The sequence below is a fragment of the Oreochromis niloticus genome, linkage group LG22 (genome assembly GCF_001858045.2).
Source record: "Oreochromis niloticus isolate F11D_XX linkage group LG22, O_niloticus_UMD_NMBU, whole genome shotgun sequence".
Taxonomy (NCBI): domain Eukaryota; kingdom Metazoa; phylum Chordata; class Actinopteri; order Cichliformes; family Cichlidae; genus Oreochromis; species Oreochromis niloticus.
Window position 1 is genome coordinate 22,496,606 of NC_031985.2, and position 12,927 is coordinate 22,509,532.

General features: G+C 42.9%; 1 protein-coding gene across 3 annotated transcripts in view; it reads left to right on the plus strand.

Annotated features, from left to right (window-relative positions):
* yrk (Yes-related kinase) overlaps positions 1-12,927 on the plus strand; it is a 17,572-nt gene continuing 4,645 nt past the window's right edge. The window contains exons 1-8 of one of the 3 annotated variants that reach the window (XM_005478627.4): positions 1-627; positions 7,277-7,320; positions 8,699-8,944; positions 9,136-9,238; positions 10,713-10,811; positions 10,952-11,055; positions 11,146-11,295; positions 12,234-12,398. In XM_005478627.4, coding sequence (XP_005478684.1) covers positions 8,722-8,944; positions 9,136-9,238; positions 10,713-10,811; positions 10,952-11,055; positions 11,146-11,295; positions 12,234-12,398 — 844 coding nt within the window. In that variant the 5' untranslated portion in view covers positions 1-627; positions 7,277-7,320; positions 8,699-8,721. The remainder of the gene's footprint in view (positions 628-7,276; positions 7,321-8,698; positions 8,945-9,135; positions 9,239-10,712; positions 10,812-10,951; positions 11,056-11,145; positions 11,296-12,233; positions 12,399-12,927) is intronic. The other 2 variants (XM_019350640.2, XM_003444129.5) reach the window with 2 other exon arrangements.

Genomic DNA, 12,927 nt, shown 5'->3' on the forward strand with positions numbered 1-12,927 from the left:
TGCGTTCTTGCACGCGGATGTCACACATCTTATTCAGTCTTCCTGTCGTTAACACGAGTTTGCTAAACGCGTAAGCTCACCACCGCATCTGCGCATCGTCCACACGAAGAGACTGCAAACACTCCCCCAGCTGTGTGTAGGATACACTGTTGAAGAACCGGAGCGTTTTATAATCGCTTTCTTATCGCATTCTTTGGAGAATACAAAAAACTTAAAACTTTCTTGTCGGTTTGCTTTATCGTGAGCTCATTTGCGCGCGCATTTCTTTACCGCTTTAACCAAGCTGAGCTCGTGACCGTAAGCTCAGTCTGACGCCATAGTTACCGAGAACACGCTCCTATGTGCCGTTTCTGTTAAGCGTAACGATACTGTTGAACTGTCCGCTGCACGCATTCTCTTCCTATGTGGGGTGGACCTCGCTGTGCGCGTGAAGTTCATTCCCCGAGCCTTCCGGCCGAGGCGCGCATTCGCCTTTTCCTCTCGCTCTCAGGCAGCAGCAGCAGTGCGCGGCTCTTTCACTCCTGTGCGTCCCCTGTGAGTCTCCCACGGACAGCGTTTTCGCTTCATCCACCTCCGTCCCCGAGCGCCCCGACTCGAGGATTCTCCGGAGTGAATTCTTTTGGTCAGGTAAGTTTCTGCTCTCTGTTCCAAAGTAAATATCAGAGCGGTGTAACACATCTGGCCATCTGGCTCACGGTGTTTGAGCCTTAAAAAACAAAAAAAAAAACAAAAACAAAAAAATGAAAATAAATAAATCAAACAGGTGCTTTACCACCAAACTGTGGGGTCATTCAACAGGTGGGCTGTGCGCCCTCTTTAAACCTCAGCCCTATTTGTGAGTAAATTCGCTTGACTAGAGTCAGAGTTCAACTGTAATGAGTTAAAAGGATGCGAGCTGAAAGCGGCAAGCCTAAATAAGTAGAATATTTTCCACTTATCTAATGTCACAGGGCGCTGTCGTTGATTTTGAGCTTTTGGGGAAAATTGAGAAACGTCAGTGTCTGTTTAAAATAAAAGGAAGTTTGTCTGCTTGTTATGAGAAGTTAATCAAGTGTGGGTTTACCAGTAGCCTACTTCCACTCTTCATGATAGCCAGATGTCACAGAGGGTGATATTTAGAAATCAGACTTGCTAATAGTGCAATTTTTTTTTCTTTTTTTGCAACAGCGGAATTTACCAGAGAAGTTGGTCCTCTCAAATGGGATCATTTCCAATATAAGACCTTAGTTATTGCCCTTTTAGCTTCTTCTTTTTCTTTAATAACAGCTTAATAAATAATACAGGCTCTGGATTTATGGTAAAATGTGCCTCGATAGGGTTCACCATTTAGGCCTAAACTCAGAAGAGACTTTGTTAAACATTCCTTCACTAAATGTCACTAATTGGCCACATGCCTTCAGGAAACCACCTTGAGGAAAAGGTATAAGAGGTTTCTGTGGCTTTATCATAGCCTCATTGTTGGAGGTATATGCCTTTTTTTCAGCCCCGATCACTGATATGAGGTACAGATAGGTAACGGATTTAAAATTAAAACGTCGAAATATCCGCAAGGGAGTTGGCCAGAAATTTTTTAGGGGCTGGATAGGGAGAAACAGGATTAGGCTGTCCAAGGCTGGACTTCATCACTTCCTGTTTCTTTACCAGGTCAGTTCCTGTCTTTAGCCTTGGAGCAAGGCAGGAAGGAAAGGGGCGTGGATACGTTTTTTAGTGAGAAGGTTAGAAAAAGACATAGTCACATCGCACAGCTTTCTTAAGGACCGGAGAAGGGCCGTGACAGGTGAATACTCATACAAGATGAGGCCTGCAGCCTGATAGTCACACACCCCTGCACCCCTGTGGTGGTGTGGTCGAGTTCACAAGTTTCTGTACGTTTTCAGCCATGCCGTCATCCGAGGGAGAGTCTTCATGATGACCCCAAAGGACCAGACAGTGATGCTCTATTTCCTTAGAAGCAGGCTGAAAGTGTTCAGGCTCAGTACACACAAACGCTCATATACGCCTCCAGCCGAGCCAGCTCGGGGCCTCTGTATCTGGAGGATATGATGACATCATGTGGAAACAGGACATCCCGATAACCGAGGCACCTTACTTTTCCACTGCTGCCTTCCAGCTCTGTCTCCCTGTGTTTAAGAGTGTGTGTGTGCTATTGTGTGTGTATGTGTGAGGGTTCAGTGACAGCTTGTTTCCCATTGTCCTATCATTCCTGCCCCACTCACACTCTGCATCCTGTGGAGTTTCCTGCCCATGGGTGAGAGAGTCAGTGGGGGAGAGAGAGAGAGAGAGAGAGAGAGGTGAAGTGCAAGGAAGGTAAGGAAAGAGAGATGAGGGAGAAGAAGGGTGGAGGGAGTCTAAGATTGGTGCAGAATTGGTGTAAGAATACGAAACACTGTGTGTGTGTGTGTGTGTGTGTGTGTGTGTGTGTGTTGCTGCAGTCAGTTTTCCCGTGGGGTCAGCTTATCTACAGTCCACTGTTCAGGAAAGGGTGTGTCCTCCAGATTTTAGATGTTTGTGAGAGTGACGATGGTGGTGGAGGGTGATGTTATTGTGATTCTGTAAGAATGCAATGAACGTGGTTTTATTTGCTTCCTTTAATTGTTCCGAGTGAACACACAGCAGATCTCCATTTATCAGAAGTAAAGGTGACTGTAGTCAATGAAGTGTGACTTAGTTTTTTCAGGTGCTTTCGCTTTGACTACATTATATCCACTGATACTCAGTTTAACTTTCGTAACTTAATCTCAAAGAAGAGGCATTTTGCACATAAAATGTACAGAGTGCTCAGTCTGTCACCTTTGGTATTTGTTTTGCTGCGTGTATTTTTAGATGCCTACGCATCTTTTCTTTTACCCGTCTGTCACGTAGACAAAGAAAATTCACTAGTCTGAGAAAAAAAAAGACAGAGAAAAAAGAAAGAAAAAGTAACTTTTGGGAAAGAACTCCAACTACCGTATTTGGCAAATACCATGCATTGCTCATAGCGTGGCTAATCTCATCCCATCGGTGAAGCGCGGTGGTTTATTTTCAGAGGCAGGAACAGGGAAACAGAATTGAGGGAAGAGTGAACGTAGCCAAATGCATAGAGGTCAGTGGAGAAACACTATGAGACTGGACCACACCTTTCAGCGAGGTGACGATCTGAAGCACACAGTTGAGGCAAGTGCTGGAGTGGCACTGCAAGAGGCAATAAGGCATGGCATCATCAAGTAAGTGCTGGTAATGTTAAATAAGTTTTATGTAACACTCCTGTATGTCTAACAAAATAGTGGAAATACCCCTTTTTCTTTAGTTTGTGGCATCATGACGGATGTTTGTGTAGCACGCAGGTCTGTGGAGCCACACAGATTTTGACTAGCACGAAGCTGAATGGAATATAATGGACAAGTAAGAGCATTTTATTTGATTTAAGCAAGGCCTCTTAAAATAAAATAAGACACTCAGAAGATTTATTACACCACATTATGCTGAGAGCTGAGTATACCTGCTCAGTAGTGGCAATAAAGAATGCTAATACAGGCATCTGTCTCTGTCCTTGGTTGGTCGAGCTTAGCTCAGACCTAAACCCGCTGAACATCTGCAGAGAAAGGTGAAGATGTCGGTTTGTGGATGCAGCTCACTCTGCGTGCAGAGGTCTCCCAGGAAGAGCCTGGAGAGACTTACCCTGAGGACTGAAAGCTGTAATTTGAATACATTTGCAAGAATTTCTAAAAAGATGCCATTGACGTCTTTTACATCGTAAAATGTCGAATGCAGGATATTTTACAGTCTGGTTTCTCCCACTCTGTTTACCTGAAGGTTAGTTTAACCTAAAACAACAAAAGAAAAACCCAGAAATGCAGGTACGCAGGTTTTGAAGTCCTATTTCCAAGATTTATGTCTCCTGTCTGAGACAATGGAGATAAATGAAATTTAATCAGCAGTGCTCACTGCAGTTAGAGCTGGCATTAAAAAGTCATCAGGGCTTCCTCTTCTTGTTGTTTTTTTAAATTTTTTTTTATTGTGGACTTTTTTTCTTTTTTTTAAACGAAAGTGTGTCCGGCAATGACATCAAGTGATAACCATGCGTAAGGAAACTGTACCATTCCAACCATCGAGGGGGGAAATGTGGGTGTTTGGGCGAAGTAGCACATGAAGTCTGCGAAAAGAACTCCAGCATTTTAATATCTGAAACAAATATCAGCGATTAGCGCATGGTGTAAAAGGCCCCGCTGTTGTAGACGAACGTATCACAAACCAACACCGCACTCCTCCCCACCAGAGGAAGCAGCTTCTCTTTCACAGAGTTTTATTATAGTGTCTTCTGTATGTTTGTCAGCTGCTATTAAAAAAAATCCGCGTTGACGTGCAGCACCCAGTCAGAAGTTTAGTTTTGACACCTGCGTTTTTTAAAAAGAAGATGCAAAGAGTAAGTGCACTTACAGGATGGTCAAATCTGATGTGTTATGTGATATCAGAGTGTGGCATTTTGTTGAGCATAAGGTGAAGGGTTTCGTGTGTGCACATATGAGTGACCTACTGATAATAATCTTGACACACATCTTTTAAAAACTGAAAGCCGTTCATTTTACAGCTGTTTCTTGCGTCCGCTGTCTCATTTTCATTATGGTGTAAAGAGGAACTGGATTGTTTGCTGGATAATTACGCATGCTGGTGTTTAGCGCACTTTCTGCTTCTTTTTACACAAGTCACAACATATATGCAGGGTATCAGTTTGACTGTGCAACCCCCACCTCACCACTCATTGCCAATACCACCAAACACCCACACTCATAGTCTGCTCTAGTACCTTCATCTACCTAATAGCAGACCGAAACCAAAACCCTGAATGTTATCACAAGGCAAAAAAAAAAAAACAACAACGAGGAGGAAATACTCGCATATGGGTTTGCGTTTAAATCTGTATCTTGACTGTGTCACTTACTGGTATGTAGGAGCACACTTGCGTGCCTTGCACCTCACTCTAGGCTGTGCTTTGTGACCTCCACAAGTGTGTGCATGTGTCCTTTTTTTGTTTTTTAAATTAAGGTGTAAAGATGTACGGTCCTGTTAATAATCAGATGTTATTCTATGTGCAGAGAAGATGGCGGATGAGAGATTTATTATCTAGTTGAGAACAATGGGTTTTGCAGCCACCCTGCAAACACTTCCAGTATGTGAAAACATATCTGTTATTGTATCAGTTCAACCTGTGGTCATCTGTCAGTCTTAGACATGCAGAAGAAGATGAGGTGAGGGAGAGGGTGAAATGGAGATAAAGATGAAAGGGAGAAGGCTCCTTTTGCATCCTCTGTCACTTCTACTTTCTGTGGACTGTCACAAAGAAAGGAGAAGCTGAAGGGAGGATGAAGGGAATAAGAATGAACGACTGCTGTCGGAGGGGTGTGGGCATGGAGTAGACAACAGCAGCAACACAGAGGAAAGTGTGGGTGTGTGCTCTGGGGGTGGGTAGGTGTTTGTGTGTGTGTGTGTGGACTCTGTCCTCAGTTTCCAGGAAAAGGGGGGAGCGATCACAGGGGTGGACAGGAAACTCAAACAGGGCTAACTTCCTGCAGCTCTCATGATGGCCAGCCTGATAGGGAATAAGTGTTTGTGTGTGCGTGCAGGATTGTGCACACATGCGTGTTTTCGCTTCGAGCGCAGTCGTCTCGATGTAGGTTAGAACAGCTTTTGCTGGGACAAACTTGTCGCTGCTCACTTGGACCTCTGGTGTGTTTTCTATAATGAAAGTAAATCACCTTTTTTTTGCTGCTGCTGCTATAACTTGTATTGTTCTTCCTTTGTGTGACTTCCCCCACATTCCTCAGTAGGTGGGGTGGCTGTAGCCTGGAGGTTTTGTCTTGAAAGGTTGCCAGTTTGGATCCCGTGGCCATTGTTTACGCAGTTATCAGTCTGATAGCTACACCTAGCTGAAACTAATGAAGAGGTCTACAACAGCTCTCAGAGAAAGCAAGTTGATGTGAATTATTTCATAGTCTTTTGAAGGCAACTTTGGGCACCACTGTTTAATCTTTTGACCACCTCATAATAACCAAGAAGGGTAAAACAAACAGAAGGGACTTTGTATTATATGACATTATAGAGAGAAAACTGTCTTATTAGTGCGCTTTTATTGAGAACAGGGAGAAAAAACTATGACCAGGATGTGATGGTGGCCATTTTCTTCTGGTTGACGTGTAAAGAGAAAACAAGAACATGAAAAGCCAGGCTGTTTCTTTATGACATACAGTCCAAAAGCTAAAACTGTCCAGCTCAGTGTAAATGAAATGGTTTTCTGCTCCACACAACACGTCTCACTCACACACAGTCTTACAAGCACGTTTTCCTGCGCGCTTTCTATCTAATATTCACATCGGGAGAATCTCAAAGTTGAGCAGACTAGAACAGCCGGGGATGGAACCACCAACCCTCTCTGATTAGGAGGTGACTTGTTCTACGTCCTGAGCCGCCACCCCAAAAAGAAACTGAATCGGGGACAGTTTTTTTTCTTCTTTTAGTTATTTTGTGGCATTTAATGTGTTCTTTGTTCATTGACCTCCACTACCTCTTCAATTCGGCAGAGGCTTCATATTTGGAAAAAATGATGACCTCTCGATAATTTCCGCTTACTCTCTAAAAAGGGAATAAGCACGTTTCCCAAATTTTGAACCAAGCTAAGCAAAACTAATAAACTGTTGAGTGGTGCATTTAGGTTTTCATGAAGAAATGATCTTGGAAACAACCTAATTTTTCACGTTTACATTCCTTTCGATGATAGTTTTAGCTTTGGCAACGCCTGACAGTTAGCTGGAAACTGGAAGTCAAGGTTGCATACATACGTGCTTATCAACACAAAGGCATTTCGCACTGTTATAGATGGTCACTTTGTGTCAGTTACTCTGCTGTAATCCTGACAATTTACAGGCTTATTTCATCACATGCTCGAACACAGAAAGCAGGCGTGTTAATGCGCATGCATAAACTCACACTCACAGCTGTTGACCAGAGAGAATGGCTGAATACCCTCTCTTGAAACAAGCAAAAAGGGAAGTGGCTAACCTCACATCTCTCTCTGTCTATCCTTATCTCGAGCTGTCTCTGACTCTTCTTTCTCTAACCTCTCTGCCTCCTCACTTCTGCCTTCACACATCTCTTTATTCATGCTTTACCGCTCTCGAGCCTTTCTCTCACATTCTCCACCACCTTTTCCCTTTCCGCTTCTCTGCCACTCATCCTCCCTTTGCCCCGCTTTCTCATTCCAGCCCTTGTCACTCACCTTTTCCCTCTTTTTTTTTTTTTCCAGCGGCGATGGTGATTGACAGATGATCTGACAGAGGAAGACATCAGGTGAGAATAAGTTAACTTCTCCTTCCCGCCCTACCTCCACCCCTTCTTTGCTTTCTTCCTCCTCTTCCTTGTTCAGGGAAGTTAAGTTTTATATTTAAAGTTTTTTACTTCTCTCTTTACAGTTCTCCATAGTTTTTTTTAACCCCCTGTATGTCGATTTGTGTTGGTTTCACTTTCTACTGATTTGTGTTTGAAGTCTTAGCTTGTATAAAAAGATTGTGGAAATTATGTAGGCGGACTTAAATGTGGTCTGTCTCTTTGAAGGCTTTTCAACGTATCGCTGGTATTAGAGATTGGTGAAAGTTTAAATGGGTTTTGTGTGCAAATTTGTCACAGAGACACGCGTGTCTATCCGACGTGCACTGACAGTCGTGTAATGCAACAAGAAAGTAGATGCTTGTGGTACGCGTCATATACCAATATGGCGGTGCTAGCTTCAACGTTATCATCGTTATTAGCGCTGCCTGCAGTGCATGCATCAGCGTAAGCACAGCTGAGAAGATGGTGCTATGAAATCTAGCGGTGTAAAGTGTTAAGTAGTGCAAAGGCAGTAAATATAACCCCAGGTTTTCCCCTTTTTAATATAGCGTCACCGTAAAGAGGTCAGGACAAGCATTTTGAGTGTAAGAGCATGTAGAGGTGCATGAGTAGACTCTGAAGAGGAGATGAGCCACATTTTAAATCGGGTAGAGTTTTTGCTTTTTATGGGCACCGTTTGGGAAATTTAGGATCGCACCTGTTGGATGTTCTTGCTTAAACAGTATAAGCTGTCTCGATGCACGCCCAGTCATCTATGTAAAGCAAATCCAAGAACGTTGAGTCGGTTCATCTAGATGTAGGATTGTCAGTGGGATAAAAATGTTTTGGCACTCATTCAGGTGACTTTATAATCTGCTGTATCTGAATTTTTTTTATTCCATAAAAATCAGTATCCTTTAACAGCCAAGCTTTAGCAAACTTTACCAACAACAAAAAAGCAAAATGTTGAATATTCTGAGCGGATCAAACACTTTGGCCATGAAAACCACAGTTAAGGTCCCGGTCCTCCTAAAGGCAGCGAGAGTCTGCAGTGCCCACTTCCCAGGACATCTGTCCTCAAAACGCAAAACTCTGGTCCAGCCTTAGCAAACGTTTTCTCTTTCACATATTCACAAAGTAAATAACTTGTGTTTAATTTAATGTATAACATAGTGTGACAAGTATCAATTAGTAGTTTAATTATTTAATTAATAATGAATTTGAAATACATTCGCAAGAATTTTTAAAAAGAAATGAAAAATAATGGGAAAAAAAATGAAAAAAGAAGATTTTGACTTCTCGCATTCGAAAAAAGAAAAAAAAAGTTGTCTTGTTATTGTAACGCTGCTTGCTTTCACAGACGCCGTCTCCGTGCTGGTTATCATGGGGTGTGCCTGTTGCAAGCAGAAGAAGTCTGCCAAAGAAGCAGCAGCAGCAGACATAGCGGATCTGTCTCCTAGCAACGCAGGTGGGAGCTCCGTAGCCTTGAATCAGGGCCGATACTGTCCCGATCCGACTCAGACCATCCCGGACTTCAACAAGGGCTTCTTGTCCAACAGCGCATTCCCCAACACCAAAATCAACCCGCGATCAGGAGCCATAACAGGTAGAGCTGCGCCTGTGTGTGTGTGTGTTTGTGAGAAAGATGAATTTGCAGTCCCTCTTAACAATTAACATCATATCAGGCCTCCTGCTGTTTCTCAGTCCATGTCTGCACTGACATATTCAAAAGACCTTGGCGATACCGGCCAGTCATTCTCTTCTTGTGTGCGCTTTTTTGTTTGAACACATGCGCAGGTGGTGGAGTAACTCTCTTTATAGCGCTGTACGACTATGACGCCCGCACTGAGGACGACCTCACTTTCCAGAAAGGAGAAAAATTCCAAATTATTAACAACACGTGAGTATACATTCTTTTTTTTTTTTCACATAAATACATCTCCATCGTTAAGAAACACGACAATCTGTGTCAGGAGCTCATGAAACAATGTTAATGTGATCTGTGTTAAAGGCGTTAAATTAAATCACTAAGGACTTCTGAGAGGTAATTAATTTTGTTTGCATACATTAAATACCACAGGCTGCAATTAAATGCCACCCATTAACACCGTGAACTGCCAGAGGTCTCAGCTGCTGCTGGCAATGCTGACAAGCTTTTGTTCTTGAAAAAAAACAAAACACTCTGCCCTGCTCAGAAATCCCGAATCCCATTTATATGATGATTTACATTCAGACGGGAGGCTTTTGGAGTTTCTTTTACTCCAACTTCACACCTAAGCTGCTAATCTTCTTTCCGATCTAAGCTTTTAGTTTTACTTTTAGTTACATGAAGATCATTTGGTTTGCTAAAAAAGCTTAATTTATCTTCCCTCAAGAGGTTATTTGCATTTTTCACTTCATCAAACATAACCACAGCTGCTCCCAGCAGGCATTCACTACAACTCAAAAGTTTGGGGTAATTTAGAAACGTAATTTTTTTTTCGAAAGTAACATTGATGAAAAATGTTTTAAATGACAATAAATGATTAATAGAGTCACTATTCATAAATTAATATCTGTTTTTGAACCTACTTCGCCACCACTTCTGTGTTCAAGTGTTTGTGTTTGTGTTAAAAAGCCTGTTTCGGTACTTTTAGCACAGCCCAAAATAAACAGAAATGCTAATCCGCTTCAGCGGTCGTTTGTTTGATTACTATCACAAAGGGAAGTTTCTTTCTGACACATTTCTGTTATGTTGATCTAAGAGGAAAAAAAAATTCAATGATGTGTGACACACTGCTTCCTTCAAAGAACAGGGCAAACTACCTTTGACCAGAGTGTTAACAAATGAAAGAAATGTGAGACTGCAGCGCATAACTGAACAAGAAGTAACGTACGTCAGGGTCTCTAGTTTGAGAAAACGATGCCTCGTATGATCTTGGCTGGCAGTATAATTACACAGTACCTGTAAGAGCCAGATTGTGGTGTTCTGTAGAGCCAGTCGTACACACTGGGGTATAAAAAACTTGAATTTTTGGTGTTTTCCTGCTTGGAATCGCCTTTGTTTCTCAGCATTGCACTCTGAGAGTGGTTTTTTTCTATGGGTTATATATACATATGGCAACTGAATTGAACCCACAAAGGTTGCTGTTTTAGACACACAGCTACCTAGGTTATATAGGTTCTTTCACCAGCACAACATAATTAGAATTAAGGTTTCTGTAGTGGGTTTCTTATTAACTGCCATTTATTTCTGTTTATTTTCATGTTATTTTGCATAAAAGCTACAGATCTTTCTTTCAAAAACAGTGACATTGCTCAGTAACCGAAAACTTTTGAGCACTGGTGTTTTGCAAACAATGAATTTTACACGTGCGTGTGTGTGTCTTTTGTAGAGAGGGCGACTGGTGGGAAGCTCGCTCTCTGGACACCGGACATTCGGGTTACATCCCCTCCAACTACGTAGCTCCAGTGGACTCCATACAAGCCGAGGAGTGAGTTCACAAGCAGTAGCACATGCCCTGTTTGAAGCGAGCGATTATGCTGCGTGATTGACATGTAGTCTGAAGGCAGAGGTCAAGCGAGTGTTTGCCATTTTCTGTGGGTGACCTGTGTGATGTTGTCATGGTGACAGGTGGTATTTTGGGAAGATGGGAAGGAAGGATGCGGAGAGACAGCTGCTGGGTCACGGCAACCCAAGGGGAACTTTCCTCATACGAGAGAGCGAGACCACCAAGGGTGAGATGGCTACACATGTGCGCACACACACGCATGCATACACACACACACAGAGATTTGAATCCTCTCCCTTCTCCCGCCTCTCTGCAGGTGCTTACTCTCTTTCCATCCGTGACTGGGACGACAACAAGGGAGACCATGTGAAGCATTACAAGATTCGTAAGCTAGACAATGGCGGCTACTACATCACCACCAGATCACAGTTTGATACCGTGCAGCAGCTGGTCGTGCACTACCAAGGTAACAGAAATGCAGGAAATGTGCGCTCCTTTCTGCCTCTCCTTCGGAGTGTGAAAGCATTGTTTTGCTTCTGCCTCTTCGGCTTTAAACCTGCATCAGCTACATTTATTCTGTTCACGTTGCTCATAATTAGAGCATTTGAGTGGTGCAGAAAGTAGGTGCAGTAACCCAAGTACTGCACACGTGCAGCACTGTGGTGCCTCCATTTTTTTGCGGCTTTATACTCCCACGCTGTGTTTAAGTGTCATCTTAAGTTGCTTTACGCTGCAGATTCATGTTTTGAATCAAATTTAATGATGGATAATAAGCTTTTAAGTTTTCAAGTTATCAAACTGAGGTAAACCTCAACAGCCGCAACATTAAAATGGAGTTTACATTTTGGTGTTTCATAAAAATGACGTACTATGTTTAAAATACATTTTGATACATTTTAATGTGATTTGCCTCACAGTTAGGAAACTTGTAATGATGTGTTTGTGAGACATAGTTAATCATATTTACTTTGTTAAAGGTATCTGAGTGCCTTAACCACTGATCACTGGAGACTTTTTAAGCTTTATTTAGAGTTTGTGTAACAAGAAGGGCTCACACCCTGTACTTCCTCTGTCAGTATAAATCTGCCCCCTAGTGGCTGCTAGTGAATTTTTTTTTGCAGTTTGTGATGATCAGAAGCCACCTGACAGTTTTATCAGCATAACTCAAGTGTCCCTGTTTTGCCTTTTTGTATCTACACATGCTGCTGCTGTTCAGAGTGTCTGTTTATGTCTGTTGTGCTGAATTTCTCCTTGCGCCTTTAGTTTTCGGTTAACTTGTCAATTGCATAAGCGCATAAGCAACCTGTCTTGTTCTTCCTTTATCTCTGCACCTGCTGTTTTCTTTTCCTCCTGTTTCCTTTTTTTTTTTTTGCCTGCCTGTTTGTCTCTCCCTCTCGCTCTCAGAGAGAGCAGCGGGACTGTGCTGCCGTTTGATTGGCAGCTGTAAGCGGGGCATGCCTAAGCTGGCCGACTTATCAGTGAAGACCAAGGATATGTGGGAGATTCCCCGCGAATCTCTCCAGCTGATTAAGAAACTGGGCAACGGCCAGTTCGGAGAAGTCTGGATGGGTAGGGCCAAAGGGGAGGGGATGCGTGTGGGGGGGAGAGGAGGCGAGATAACAACAGACGCACACCAGAATGAAAACACATTAAAACTGCAGCAGTCACATATAACACGTAAGCGTTTGTTGAGTTCGAAGAACATCAGTAAACACTTCTGGTGTGAGGAACAAACACGGTAAAGCCCTGTGATCTGTGTTTCTTGCTCTCTTCCTGTATCTTCAACAAATACACCTGAGGATCAGACCACACAGACGTAGGAGCGCACACATCATTGTCAGATGTAGTCTGCACCAGTTTTTACATTTTCTGAGGCAAATACTTAATAATAATTTAAAAAAGTGTGTTTTACATCCAGGTGTGCAAAGTTGTTCCCCTCGTCCTCTCTGACTGCATGTGCATGTTTCATCATCTCACTTCACCTCTTTGTCACCTCCCCCACCCTCACCCTTCTTCCTTCCATCTTTCCACCCACCACTTCACCCCATTTTTCTTCATCCATTCTTAACCCCACCCACCCATCTCCACCCTCTTGCCA